The 14679-nt window shown below is 55.2% G+C and overlaps 4 protein-coding genes across 4 annotated transcripts; 2 read left to right on the top strand and 2 right to left on the bottom strand.

The window, feature by feature from the left end:
• Positions 1 to 140: 140 nt before the first annotated feature.
• Positions 141 to 4779, top strand: CMQ_2746 (ABC multidrug transporter; the record flags this gene model as incomplete). The annotated part of the gene is made up of 4 exons (XM_014316824.1): positions 141 to 557; positions 623 to 2313; positions 2371 to 3070; positions 3124 to 4779. 4 exons carry the CDS (start codon positions 141 to 143, stop codon positions 4777 to 4779), a joined length of 4464 nt encoding a protein of 1487 aa, XP_014172299.1.
• Positions 4780 to 5450: 671 nt separating this feature from the next.
• Positions 5451 to 6635, bottom strand: CMQ_2966 (uncharacterized protein; the record flags this gene model as incomplete). Its single annotated transcript, XM_014317044.1, has 1 exon — positions 5451 to 6635. The coding sequence occupies one exon, from the start codon at positions 6633 to 6635 to the stop codon at positions 5451 to 5453; it is 1185 nt and encodes a 394-aa protein (XP_014172519.1).
• A 982-nt stretch (positions 6636 to 7617) lies between these two features.
• Positions 7618 to 8758, top strand: CMQ_2754 (duf652 domain containing protein; the record flags this gene model as incomplete). Its single annotated transcript, XM_014316832.1, has 7 exons — positions 7618 to 7653; positions 7723 to 7835; positions 7903 to 7978; positions 8047 to 8097; positions 8163 to 8305; positions 8603 to 8631; positions 8694 to 8758. The coding sequence occupies 7 exons, from the start codon at positions 7618 to 7620 to the stop codon at positions 8756 to 8758; spliced, it is 513 nt and encodes a 170-aa protein (XP_014172307.1).
• Positions 8759 to 9770: 1012 nt separating this feature from the next.
• CMQ_2695 (nitrogen metabolite repression regulator) lies at positions 9771 to 11339 on the bottom strand (the record flags this gene model as incomplete). Its single annotated transcript, XM_014316773.1, has 1 exon — positions 9771 to 11339. One exon carries the CDS (start codon positions 11337 to 11339, stop codon positions 9771 to 9773), a length of 1569 nt encoding a protein of 522 aa, XP_014172248.1.
• Positions 11340 to 14679: the final 3340 nt, after the last annotated feature.

Here is a 14679-nt window from a genome sequence, read left to right as displayed (position 1 = left end):
TATCTTCTTGTCTTGCTGGCTTTTGCTGGCTTTTTGTTGGTTCCAGCAGTGTCGACCGACACCGTCTGTACGGACAGAGCGTAGCATTGACTGACCTTGCTTGTGCTTGCTTGTGCCAGCTCTCTCTGCAGACAGTGGCCATGGCAGACGACCGCGATTATGAAGACGAAAGGGAGCACGAGGTCGAGATGAACGAGAGCCCCGACCCCATTGCCAAGGCTGTCCTGCCCAGCACGGGAGAAGACGTCATGGGCGAAAAAGAGGTCGTCGTCGGCGCCATGGAGCAGAATTCCGACCTGGACGACGAGGAGGTCAGCCGCGAGCAGACAATGCAGCGTCAGGAGCTGGATCGAACCCGGAGCGCTGCCACCGATGCCAGTGCAGCCAGTGCCGCTACATCGGCCCCCGAGACGATGCCGCCGTCCTGGATCAGAAAGATCAATCCCCTGCGCTGGGGCTCCGTGCCACCTGTTCCCGCCGAACGGGTCGAATGTCCCGAGGCCACGGCCACCTTCTTCAGCCGCCTAAGCTTCCACTGGCAGGCCAGCATGATGCGGGTGAGTTGGCTGGACCGACCTCCGATCCTGATCGTGCAGGTCTCGTGCTGACCTGATGTGCCTAGGTTGGATACAAACGTCCCCTCGAGAAGAACGACATCTGGCTGGTGAATCACAACCGTGCGGTCAAGCCCATGTCTGAACGTGTCCGCGAGTCGTTCAAGCGTCGTGTGGCCAACGGCGACAAGCATCCCCTCCTCTGGGCCCTGAACGAGGCCTTTTTCGTCGAGTTTTGGCTGGGCGGCCTCTTCCAGTTGTCCTCCACCATCTTCCAGGTCCTCTCTCCCTTCATCCTGCGCTACCTCATCAAGTTCGCCACCAAGGCTTACAGGGCAAACCATGACGGAGGTCCGGCTCCGCACATCGGCCACGGCATCGGCCTCGTCTTCGGCATCACCATCATGCAGATCTGCCAGAGCCTGGGCACGAACCACTTCATCTTCCGCGGCATGATGATCGGTGGCCAGGTTCGCGCTACCCTGATCAACCTGATCTATGAGAAGAGCATGGTGATTTCCGCCCGTGCCAAGGCTGGCGGTGTCGCTCCGGGTGAAAAGACCGAACCCGTCAAGGCTGAAGACAGGACCAACGGCGAGAAAGGCGACAAGCCAAGGACCAAGGACAAAGAGAGCGCTCTGGCCGTGTCTGTCGACGGTGTCGGATGGGGCAACGGACGCGTCGTCAATCTGATGGGCGTCGACACCTATCGCGTAGACCAGGCCTGCGGTCTGTTCCACATCATCTGGGCCGCCCCCCTCTCTTGCCTCATCACACTTGCCCTCCTCCTGGTCAACCTGACCTACTCTGCGCTGGCTGGCTTTGGCCTTCTCATCGTCGGCATCCCGCTGCTCACTCGGGCCATGAGAAGTCTCTTCGTGCGCCGCAAGCAGATCAACCGCGTCACCGACCAGCGCGTCTCTCTCACCCAGGAGATCCTCTCGTCTGTTCGCTTCGTCAAGAATTTCGGCTGGGAGAGCTCCTTTCTCGCTCGCCTGGAAGAATACCGTGCCACTGAGATCAGGATGATTCAGGTGCTGCTCTCCATCCGCAATGCCATCATGGCCATCAGTCTCGCCCTTCCCATCTTTGCTTCTATGCTCGCCTTCATCACCTACTCACTGACCCAACACGGCCTGGACCCTGCCAGCGTCTTCTCGTCGCTGGCCTTGTTCAACGGTCTGCGCATGCCGCTCAATCTGCTGCCGCTCGTCCTTGGCCAAGTGACTGACGCTTGGAACTCGCTGAAGCGAATTCAGGAATATCTGCTGGCCGAGGAGCGGGAAGACGAGGCCGAGTGGAACACCGACGGCCCCAACACCGTCGAAGTGCACGATGCCAGCTTCACATGGGAACGAACGCCGACGCAAGAGACAGACGATGCAGGTGGCAAGAAGTCCCCCAAGAAGGAGGCCACCAAGCAGCCTGCCACAGAGACGGTACTGCCTCTCTCGGACGGCAATGCCGGCGACACGGCCAGCACTCTGGTCGAAGAGCGGGAGCCGTTCAAGCTCCACGACCTCGACTTCACCATTGGCCGCAGCGAGCTCGTTGCCGTCATCGGGTCGGTCGGTAGCGGAAAGACATCGCTGTTGGCCGCGCTGGCCGGCGACATGCGCAAGACCAAGGGCAGCGTTGTTCTCGGAGGCACCCGTGCTTTTTGTCCGCAGTATGCCTGGATCCAGAACACCACTTTGCGCAATAACATCATTTTCGGCAAAGACATGGACGAGAACCGCTACCGCGAGGTTATCAAGGCGTAAGTGCAAACTCTCGTCTCCCTGTCCGTGAAGTAGTGCTGATTTGACCCTCGCAGATGTGCGCTTCAACCGGATCTCGACATGCTACCGTCTGGAGATGCCACCGAGATTGGTGAGCGCGGCATTACCATCTCAGGCGGACAGAAGCAGCGGCTGAACATTGCGCGGGCCATCTACTTCAACGCCGACATCGTTCTCATGGACGATCCGCTCAGCGCCGTGGACGCACACGTGGGACGACACATTTTCGACAACGCCATTCTCGGCATGGTCAAGGACAAGTGTCGGATCCTGGCCACGCACCAGCTGTGGGTTCTCAACCGCTGCGACCGCATCATCTGGATGGAGGGCGGAAAGATCCAGGCCGTCGACACGTTCCCCAATCTGATGCGCGACCACGCAGGCTTCCAGCAGATGATGGAGTCGACGGCTGTCGAAGATGAAGACGAGTCTGCCCCGGCGCCTGCGACCAAAGAGGCCCATGCGGATACCAAGAAGAAGTCAAAGTCCAAGGGCCTCATGCAGCAAGAAGAGCGAGCCGTGGCCAGTGTGCCCTGGTCGGCCTATACCGACTATCTTCGCGAGTCCGGCTCGATTTTCAACGGTCTCCTCGTATTCATTCTGCTTATTCTCGCACAGGGATCCAACATTACGACGTCGCTTTGGCTCTCGTACTGGACGTCGCGCAAGTTCGATCTCTCGACGGGGGCGTACATCGGAATCTATGCCGCTCTCGGCGCCGCTCAGGGGAGCTTGGTTTTTTCCTTTTCACGGTGTCCATGTCCATCTGTGGTACGGCAGCCTCCAAGGCCATGCTGCGGCGAGCCATCACGCGGGTGCTGCGTGCGCCCATGTCCTTCTTCGACACGACGCCGCTCGGCCGCATCACGAACCGCTTCAGCCGAGACGTCGACGTGATGGACAACTCGCTGACCGATGCCATCCGCATCTATTTTTTCAGCGTCGGCAACATCATTGCCGTCTTTGCGCTCATCATTGCATACTTCCATTACTTTGCCATTGCCCTGGGTCCGCTGTTCATCATCTTCCTCCTGGCCACGTCCTACTACCGGCAATCGGCGCGCGACATTAAGCGTTATGAGTCCGTGCTGCGCTCACACGTATTTGCCAAGTTTGGCGAGGGACTGAGCGGTGTTTCCAGCATCCGGGCGTATGGTCTGCGCGACCGGTTTGTAGCCGGCCTCCACGAAGCTATCGACGACATGAACAGAGCCTACTACCTGACCTTTAGCAACCAGCGGTGGCTGTCTTTGCGGCTCGATGCCATTGGCAACATTCTTGTGTTCATTGTGGGCATCCTTGTCGTCACCTCGCGCTTCAACGTATCACCGTCCATTGCCGGTCTGGTGTTGTCGTACATTTTGGCCATTGTGCAGATGATTCAATTTACGGTGCGCCAGCTGGCCGAGGTGGAAAACGGCATGAACGCAGTTGAGCGGCTGCAGTATTATGGCCGCGAGCTCGAAGAGGAGGCGCCGGCACACACCGTCGAGGTGCGGAAGAGCTGGCCAGAGAAGGGCGAGATCGTGTTCGACGACGTCAAGATGCGCTACCGTGCAGGTCTGCCGCTTGTGCTTCAGGGCCTGAGCATGCATGTGCAGGGTGGCGAGCGAATCGGCATCGTCGGCAGGGGGGGAGGAGGCAAGTCGAGCATCATGTCGACGCTCTTCCGGCTGGTGGAGATATCGGGTGGCCACATCACGATTGATGGCATCGACATATCGACCATCGGGCTGAGTGACCTGCGATCGCGCTTGGCCATCATCCCACAGGACCCAACGCTGTTCCGGGGCACAGTTCGGAGCAATCTTGACCCGTTCAACGAGCACACCGATCTGGAGCTCTGGGAGGCACTTCGTCAGGCCGATCTTGTCTCAGACGAAGCGGCGGAGCAGGCAACAGCAGATATCAACGAGCCTGGAAGTGGTGGCGAGACGCGAGACGCGGGGCGCATCCAGCTAGACAGCGTGGTCGAGGAGGACGGCCTGAACTTCTCGCTCGGCCAGCGGCAACTGATGGCTTTGGGCCGTGCGCTGGTGCGCGGAAGTCAGATTATTGTGTGTGACGAGGCGACATCGTCGGTCGACATGGAGACAGACGACAAGATCCAGCAGACGATTGCGTCTGGCTTCCGGGGCAACAGGCTACGGTACATTGCCCACCGCCTGCGGACAATCGTGGGGTATGATCGCATCTGTGTGATGGACCAGGGTCGCATTGCTGAATTGGACAGCCCATTGGTGTTGTGGCAGAAGGAGGGCGGCATCTTTCGGAGCATGTGCGAGCGGAGCGGATTCGAGAAGAAGACATCCGACAGGCCCAGGGCAAGCTGGACAGCTATGTGGCTAGCCAAGAGGGCAAGCAGAAGGATCTGTCGATCTGAAGCCCATGATCTTGTGCCGAGGAGATATCCAGGACATATGTTGGCATATTCGATCGTCTAATCAGTCAGTCGGTCACAAAGCAACGATGCCATAATCTAGACACGCAAACAATTTCTCACATGTTGATGGGTGCGCGCTTCCACGATGGTTGTGAATCTTGAAGATGGTTTTGATAAGCTGATTGTGGAAAAGGACAGCCGAATTGTCTAGAAATGACTCTCGCGGGGAGAGCAAGGAGAGACATGGGCTGGACTCGAGACAGGGGAGGAAGGCACGACGGGCGCTGCTGCCGTGCAACACGTAAAACCAAACCCCTGCTTCTCACAGCAGAAAAGGGCGCCAGCCAATAACAGAACCAGCTCTCAGCTGAAGACACAGCAGGAGAGATGAAGGCCCCGATGAGCCGACCGAGAGCTGCGCAGTTTGTATGGGGCACGTATCCAATGGCTAGGTGAAATTACAATTCATGTGGCGCTCTGCTATGATGAGCGGAAACAGTAAAGAATACAAAAAACGATGCTTGCCCCCTGGTGCAAGTGTAAATCAAGCGTCCGAGTCTGTCGTGCTCATAGTGACACCGTGTATGCTGCTAAATTATGCCAAACCGTTTTAAACCAGACAGGAAGAAATAAGACTGCGAGAAAAAGAGGACAAAGTCGGAAGAGGGTCGAGGAGAGCCGCCAACAAGTCCCATACACAAGCACACATGCACGTTTGGCTCAGAATGCGCACTAGATCCGTCCCTGGCTGGAGTGGCTGTATGAGCGGTGATGTGGTTGCTGGCTGGTCGGTGGGAACAGGTCTGGATTCTCGTCCAGAAGTTCGTCGAGGAAGGCACTGGGAGCGCGGCCGCCGACAGGTCCATTCAAGCCAGACAGGTTGAGGGAGCTACCGCTCACGTTCTGGTTGCCCATCATGGACTGCGCGCCAAAGGCAGGCGAGTCAGGCGGACTGGGCCCGACTGCGCGGCCGTGGCCGTGCGAGTCCGAGCGGAGGTTGGACATGCTGATGGACGTGGACCCGCCGTGGCCGTAGTCGTTGCCGTTCGCGTTGGGCGAGCCGCCGTTGCCAGCAGCATAGAAGCCGGACGGCAGCAGACGGGAGTCGCGGTTGCTGGCGGCAGTGGCGGCGGCATTGTTGTGCCCGGTGCCGCTGGGCGCCGTGGGTGAGAAGAAGAGATTCGTCTGCGACGGCGTGGCTGATGGCGTTGGGCCGCGCTGGGAACGGCGCACACCGCGTCCTGCGATGCCTGACACGCTGCTGCTGCCTTGGTGGCCGCGGCCACTGCCGCCGCCCCGGACTCGTCCGCTTGCGAGATTCAGCGTCGAGTCGCGATCCGAGTACTTGTAAAAGGCTGCCGGCGGAGGCAGAAAGGACGACTTGTCGCTGGAGGAGTGCTGATCCATGGCGGCCCGGGCGATCGAGCGGTGCAGCATGTAGCCCACGATCGCCCGCCAGATGAGCACGGCCAGGCCTAGGCCGCCCAGGATCGAGCCCACGGCGATAAACACGGTGCCGTCCGGCAGCGACGACTGTCTCATAAAGGGCGCGTTTGCTGTCGGTGGCACACTAGCGGCTGGATATGACGACACGGCCGTGCCGCTGGCCGAAGAGGATGTGAGCGTTGGCATCGACGCCGACGTCGTGCTTGTTTTGGTCGTGGCTGTCATGGCTGTCGTAGCTGTCGTGGCTGTGTCCGCGTCTGTCTCGACATTCTCTGTGTCGGAGCCGGTTGCCGTCGTGATCGCCGCTGTCGTTGCGCCTGTGGCTGTGCTTTTCGCCTGGCTGGACTGGACCGCCGACGTGGTTGCCGATGTGGTCGCTGACGTAGTCGCATCGACGGCAGAGACCAGGGAGACGGCCGCCAAGGCTGAGAGGAGAAGCGTTCGCTTGAACGAGTGGCGTAGCCGCGCCATCTTCGTCGATAGAATGCAAGCAGTCGTAGGATGGTGATGTCGTAAAACAATGCTGGGCTGGGTTATCGTAAGTCGAAGAGGACGATCTTGCAGGCCGTCGACGAGGGAAATAAAACAACGGCAATTCGAGTAAAACGAGATTACTCCAAAAAATGCTGATTGAAATGCTGAAATGTATATCGCGACGGCTCTCCAGAGACGAAACTGAAGGGCCGTTTGACTAGAGGAGCGGATGACGACAAGGAACGAGACAATGCGCTTGAGAAAAAGAATATCACGGGAGGATGGAATTCATGTGACGTACGGAGGAGTCGAGGGGACAAGTTCGATGTTGTGGTGGGAAAATGCCGGGGCAACCCTGCCAGTTGTGCATTGGCTGAGCACAAGAAGGCACGGAAAAGGCGACTTGCTGTAAGGTTAAACCTCGTGTCCGTCTTAGCTCTGGATTACCCTGGTTACCTTGCGAGCTGTGGCCATTTAGAGCGAACTGACTGCAGTAAGATTTTCGTATTGCTATATTTGTTACTGCTACAGAGCACGAGGCCGGACCTCGTATAGGTATCTTACTCCGTAGAACGCGACTTCCTTCCCTTTGCCCTGCCTATCATTTCTTGCATTGCATCTGCCCCAGTTTATAGCTGGAAACGTGCGTTAGGTTGCACGTCTAAGGCTTGCCCGCACGGTGCTAGCTATACGACGTAGTGGCTCCCGGAAAACAAATTCGTATTGGAAAATTAAAAGTATCCTGCACAAAAACGGACGCCTCGAAACGGTGCGAGACTGTGGGCACCGTGCACAGAGTTGGCATAGTGATCTGAGAATACGGACTTGTGCACATAACCAAAAGCGCCCACTAATCCTGTGCGATAAGATTGTGCGATAAGACCTTATCGCGTTCAAAAAAATTAAGATTCCTCAATCCATCACTCGTCTCGTCACTTTGACCAAGTCCTCCTGCAGAATCCCGCTAGAATCGTTCAAAATGGGTGTCGCAAAGACGACAAGAAAGTTTGGCCAGGTCAGTTGCTGTCTCCCGTGGCTCGCAGAGAGAGAAGATCCATTTTCTGACATTCCTTCCTCACGACAGGTGAAGCGCGTCATCGGCCAGAGAGATGCTCGCCTGAAGAAGAACAAGGACAAGGCCGAGCTCGGCAACAAGAAGAAGGAGTCTGAGGAGACCCCAGAACTGGTCCGAGAAATGTACGCAACAGACAGCCGATACGCAGATGTTTGACTCTTGGCCAACCGGTGCTAACTGTCGTCACAGCCCACAACAGTCCGTCTCGCTCTTCCACATGGCCAACACGGCCATGGTTCCGCCATACCAAGTTCTCGTCGACACGGTTTGTCTCCTACGTATCCTTTGCTCAGATCTCTCAAAGTGCCGACACTTGCTGACCTCTGGCTCCAGAATTTCCTCTCCCACACCGTCCAGCGCAAGCTGCCTCTATTGGAAACAAGGGTGCGCCTCCTGCTCCCCAATGGTGCTTCCGAGGCCATCCGTATAACTGACACATGCCACTCCAGATGGACTGCCTCTACGCCACCTGCCGACCTATTCTGACCGACTGTTTCATGGCTGAGCTCGAAAAGCTAGGTCCCAAGTACCGCATCGCTCTCAAGATTGCCCGTGACGAGCGCTGGGAACGTGCCACCTGCACACACAAGGGGTATGATTCATTTCTTGCTTTCTTTGCTCTACTACTGTCTTGCAGTTGGCTCGTGTCGTTAAAGGTCAACTTGCACTAACTCGTACGCCAGTGTCTATGCGGATGATTGCATATTTGACAGAATTGTTCGGCATCGGTACGTCTAATAGGCCTTCCCGTCCTTTTTTTTTTCTTCGTGCCAATGCTAATTTATCTCAGCGTTGTATTTTTTTTCCAACTTTTAAATTTCTCCGACCAAACCCGTTATATCCTAAAATAGAGCAGTACATTGTGGCTACCAACGATCGCGACCTAAAGCGGCGTATTCGCAAGGTTCCTGGTGTACCGTACGTTTTTCTCTCCCCGCCTCGATTGCGTTTTAAACGCCTTAACTGACCTTGCTTGTTAGAAATTATGAGCGTGGCTCGCGGCAAATACGTCATCGAAGGCCTCCCCGACGCACCAGTGTCGTAGAGCATGATCAGAGAGCGTCAGAGAGCGCAACAAAGATTGTATGCTCTTTTCATTCCTTTGTATCGCCCTGCAGACGACGGCACACTATATTGCCGAGCAGTCTCGCTTTCTGCTTGAGAGACTATACTGCTTTTGGAAATTCAAAGGACGGGGCACACTCCCGCAGCTTCCTGCAATAACTCATGCAAGCTGTAGAGAACATCCTCGTGGTTTGGGGGGTGGCATCGGAGACATTGCCCAAGCCTCCTGTTAACTGTCGAGACAGCAAAAGCCGTTCTGCCACTTGAGGTCAAAAGAAGGCATGTGTGGGTGGGGATCATCCGGTCTAATAGAGGTGGAGTAAGGAATAGGTCCAGATTCAGAGCTGGGAATGGAGGCGCATGTGGGGTCGCCTGGGATGGCACCCCTTTTCATGATAGCATTCGTTAGAAGAAGATGCTGAATCTGCGCGATGAGAAGCTCACGACATAGTTAAAGATAATTGCACAAGTTTTCTGGCTGAGATTGTCTTGTCTTTTGTTCGCTTGGGCCTGTCTCCGTTCTGGTCCTTAACCCCATTTTGTGTGAATTCGGTGTTGCCCAAGCAAAAAGATCCGCCATCTTTCCCCAAACGCCGCACCAATGAACAGTTTACAATGAACAGCCACCAAGTAAGATAAAAGTAAAAAAATGAACCGAAAGCCGCCGTACCAGTATCATGCCTATACCTGAAGATATGCGGAACAATGAGGTCCTATTAACCCATTTTTGCAAAACCCGATCCTCCACCATCCATCCCTCCTTTCGAATCTTTCCTCCTTTTTTTTGACTCGCTGTACACGCTCCGGTATCATAATGCAATGTATGTTTTGAAATCTCAAAGAGCACAGGAAATGTAACGACCAAACTCTCTGCAAATCGCAATCTGAGCAACCGAGGGAAAAGCATCGATGGTGCAAACGCGTGCCGCAGTAACAATTCAGAGTATCTTGTCGACAGTCAAGATGGGCAGTGGTCGTCATGGTTAGCCACACTATGGCAACCACTCTTCGTCATCCCGAGCGGTGACACGCATCACTAATCCGTCCTCGTCTTCATCGTCCTCGTTGTCGTTGGTGTCGTTGTCGTTGATGTCGCCATCATATCCTACGCTCTGGCTAGTGTCCAAACTGCTAGGCGGAATGCCGCCAGGACCTATGGCATTATGGTCGTTGTCTTCAGTATCATCTTCCTCGTCAAACATCCAGGTAAGCCCGTTGGCCTGTTCCTCAAGAGGAAACACCTCGCGGGCATACTCTTCGATGCCCCTAGGACCCTCCCACAGCTCCATAGCTAACTTTGGCACGTCGTCCTCGAGCTCCCGGCTACCAAAGTAAGGTGGCTGCTTCTTTGGGTCCTCGCCGCCAAAGAAGAACAGCTGCTCAAGGGCCTTAAGTTGGGTCCTGTAGCCATCGGGGATGGGAACCTTCAGCTCGATCGGCCGGCGCTTGTAGCGAACAGGGCGCCCGACACCGCGGGCGAAGAGCTGGCAGGCCTCACGGGGGGACAGCATCTCGTAAGCTAGAGCTATGCGCTTGCCACCACCCCACTTGGTCACGCCGTCCTTGAAAACCTGAAGGATGGCAGGACCAACATCGTGCTCAGCGTCTAGCCAAGGCAGCTTTGCGTCCGGGTGGAAAGGCGCTTCCCACAGGAAAGAGCCGTCTGACCGCAAGTGCATGCAAAACAGGGGGTAGCTGAGGGAGGTAAAATTGTTGTTGTAGATGCCCGTATACACGAAGGTAGCAGGCAGCCCGATCTCTTGAATGTACTCCTCCACCTGGTGCTTTGTTGCCCACAGTGGCAAAGATGGCCACTCTGGATTGTATGCTTGGTGGTCGGGCATGGACGAATAGACGTAGTGCTGAATGCCGGCCTTCTTGGCGGCATCAGCAAGAGCCTCGCCGATCTTCACCTCGTCTCCGTAAAAGGTAGTGTTGATGAAGGCGAGCTGTGCACCTCGAAAGATGTCGTGGATGAGGTCGTAATTTACACCAATGCCGGGAAGCGATGAGTCAGCGCGGGTAACATCGACATGGTCCGAGAGACTGCCTTTTGCTTTTTGCGAGTCGGTTCGGGGAAGGCGGGTGTAAAGCTCGCCCTCAAAAACGGTCACATTCTCATTCGTTGCTACCTCGGTAGCAACGACGCCGAGCCGATTCCGCATCTGCGCGCGGACATGGTAGCCAACAGCGGTTGCATAGCGGATCAGAGAGGCTGCCTGACGGCCACTTGCATTGACAACAGCAATAGTCTTCGCTGGCGTAGCCATGGAGCGCTTGGCAGGACGGAAGGTGAAGGAGTTATTCCGGGTGATGAACGGCGAGTCTGAGTAGGAGGATCGAGCGTGCTTGTGTCCTGGGAAGCGGTTGGCGGCACCGTTGGCAATAGGGATCGCGCCGGTGGCCCCGTTTGTCGGGGTACCGTTTGTCGAAATTCCGTTTGTCGAGGTACCGTTCGACATCCCGTTTGTGCTGTGGCTGCTTATGCCGTTGGCAGGTTTTCTGTTGATGTTCAGCGGAGCTGGCCGAATGGCGAGTTCCGCACGAAAATCGCCGGTCATTCGGGGCTTTTATAAGTGACCGCCTTTGTGTTTGAGATGATACTCCTCAACGGTGTGAGGGAGGAGGAAGGCAGGGTTGTCAGGGCAAAATTGTACCGATACGAGGGGTCGAGGTGGTGTGGTGTGGTCTACGCGTGCAGCGTGTCGAGGAGCGAAGAGGAGATTTGGGCAATCCAATGGCGAGAGGAAAAAGAGCAAAGATTGACAAATGCAAATGCCGTTGTAGCGGAGACAAGTGCGTCCAATGACCCAGATGGAGGTCTGTGGGCCTTTGTTGTCAGGGAAGGAAGAATATCGTCAACACAGAATGGATGGCGCAAATAGGAAATTTCTCGTCGCAATTACACGACCCTGCCAGCAGCGGAGCAGTAAAACCGCGAACCCTGAGGGATAGTAAGGTGTGCTATGCTCTTTCACTCCTAAGGAAAACGTGCTGGATAATGTTAGTGGAGTCTGTTCAGATTTTTTTAGTCCATAATGAACACGGGATTGGGGGGGGGGGGAAAGGGAGTAGGAAAGACACAAAGTACTCCGTACTCGTAGACTCTGCGGGGCGAGAGGATGAGCGGTAGGGATAGTGGCATGGATAGGCTACTGAGCAGCTTCGCAGCTGCCATGTAACGGTACCATAGTGTAGCCGGAAGGGGACGGACGGAGGATGTAAAGAGGGTGTGCAGATAGGAAAAACAGGACAGCTACGGAGTATAGTGACAGTGATGGCCCTAACGGAACGAGCTTGCTAAAGATCACACATATGACGATACGAAGCAGGATGAGGGCTTGATGGCAATATGGTGAGGTGAGGCAGACAGTGCTCCCGCAGGCGCAGGCGTCCAGTCGTACTCGGTATACAGCATAATAGTGTTATGAGTTGTATGAGCAGCATGGGCAGGATCAAGAGTGTGCCAGTTAAGGCAGGTCCACACGCTGCCGGCGAAGTGCTAAGATTGGGACGAGTGAGGGGAGAGGGTGGTGGAGAAGAGGGCAGAGTGGACTTGCCTGAGTTGCAAGTAAGCGGTGGTCGAGGCTGGACTTAATCGACTTGATGGGCTGTGGCCAATAGTGGAAAGAGAGCGGCAGTCGTGATATAAAGTGTGGACCAGTGCATATACTGCACCAAAGGGAGGATGGAAGACAGATGCCGGAGACAAGAAGCCGATAAAGAGGTGAAGAAAATGATAAGAGGCCGGGACGCCGGCATACAAAATGACGAAGGCGAGCAAGTATCGTGCGAGTTTGTGGATGCGGTCTTTGAGTGGGACTGGACTTTTGTGCTGGCCGGGCCAGGCACGTTGGGGAGGATAGTGTACGGCTAAGCGAAATGCGCCTGTCCGCGTGGCCTGTTTCTGTTCTCTTTCTGGAAAGACTTTCCCCCTTATTGCCTTTCTGGGGTAGGTGGTAGTGGTGCTGCCGGCGGAGCTGCTGGAAAGGCGGGCAGTCGTGTTCTGTATCAGATGGCGACAGGATTTGTGGAAATGAGGTCAACGAAGTCCGGAAACGGAGCAAGTCGTTTGGCAATAGATCTAAAATGGGATCGAGAGCCGGTGGGCCAGGATAGGGGGAAAGAGGATAGGGAAGGAGAGAAGAGCCGGAAAAAAAGAAGAAGCAGACAAAGATAAAAGATTAAATGAAAATGAAAATGAAAAATGAAAAAAACTCTAAAAACGCCGAAAGATAGGCAGGATGTCCCGTGCATATTTGTGACTGGTATCGCTCCCGATTGTCGGTAAGACAGCGCACTTGGCACCTATTTGCAAAATGCCCTCCTGCAGTGTGTATGTGCCACACGGATGGCAAATGGCGTTATCTTTTCCTTGTCCAGCTCCCTTGTCCAGCTCGTCTTTGTTGTCTTGGTGCCTTCGGTCTGGAAAGCTGGATAGCGTGTTGGATCCTACTCTGGGCACGATCACAGGACCGAAAGGCACACCGGTGGAAGGGTCCGGCCAGCGCCAGACCTTGGCAGCTGGGGAGGGGGTAACGGCCCCAGAGAGAAAAGTGAGATAGGTAAGATAATAAGGATACCGACATGGCCTGTCTGGGTCATTGTTCCGTAGTACGGCCTTAGCCGTCTCGATATCGAGAAAGAATGTGATTTTTTCAGGGCAAATCTGATAAGGCCGGCGTGTGCATGCGCGCGCATTGTGATTGGCTAGATCCAGCGTCTTCTCATAGAAATGACGAACCCGAATTGACAAAGAAAAATAAAATCGTTTTCACCAACGCTGGTTGGAATTCTTCAGCGGCAAAATTTAAAAAACCACCCCCAGGACGGAATTGGAATGGAGAGAGAAGAGGCTTGCCCTAAGAGTTCAGACAGGGAAGCGTCAGATCACTTGATCCACTACGGGGACAACTGCACTTGCAAAAAGACATCGCATAACGGCTTGAAATTTGTCAGCACTGTGCAGGAGCCTATGTCCCCTTGCCGTTTTCGTCCGTAGCCGAGCAACTTGCTTATTACGGACAGTCAGCTGCCGTTGAAGGCAAGTGTTCCAGAAGCCCTACCTACATAGGATCGGACAGGGGAGGAGGAGGGGGGTTGGATTAGGTAAATGACTGCCAGCCTGGTCAGCTGGTGGTTGCCCATCTCGTTGACTCGGTGGCCATCCATACACGTTGTGCTGGTAGCTGGGCCGTGCTGAGGATATAACACTGTCTTTGTTGGCGGCGGAAATCACTCGGCTCTCCGAGATGATGCCGATGAGACAGGCCAGACGAGAGAGAAGGTGCGGAGGGGGGTAGTTGCCTGTTTTAAAGCCATTTGCGAGATTCCCGTTTCGATATCGCCAGGAGATAACGAATCCCAGAGGGACAGGACGACCAAATGTTTACGGAATACCTGACAGTCATATCGTCGGCCACCAAAGACACTGCTGGCAAGAGACCTGCTCGATGTTCTTATCTCTACGGAGACAGGCGCTTGCTAGGGCCACACCCCTGCCCTAACGAGCTGGCTTGCTTCTGATTTGACAGGTCACGGAGAAGAAGATTGATCTTTCAAACTACATTTTACTCCGGCCTACTTGCATCGATGGGATGCTTTTGTTCCGCTGGTTCGCCTGTCGAGACGGGACGAAATGATACAGGGACGATCGGTAGCCTCACCGGTCGAAATAACCGCGACAATACTCCGTAACAATATACAAAGTACATAACACCAAGGCAGAGGGGTGGACGTGTCATTATGACTGGCCCGCACGGTGGATTCGATTTCGTTATGGATTGCTCTGCTTGGCCGCCGAGATGTTGCAAGATCCAGGAATTCACCCGTGTCTCCCCTCGGCCGTGGACTCGTGATAGGCCAGGCCTCGCACGTTGTCTAAGAGAAACAACAAACAGG

This window comes from Grosmannia clavigera (genome assembly GCF_000143105.1).
Source record: "Grosmannia clavigera kw1407 unplaced genomic scaffold GCSC_144, whole genome shotgun sequence".
NCBI classification, from domain to species: domain Eukaryota; kingdom Fungi; phylum Ascomycota; class Sordariomycetes; order Ophiostomatales; family Ophiostomataceae; genus Leptographium; species Leptographium clavigerum.
This window is presented reverse-complemented; position numbering and strand designations above follow the sequence as displayed.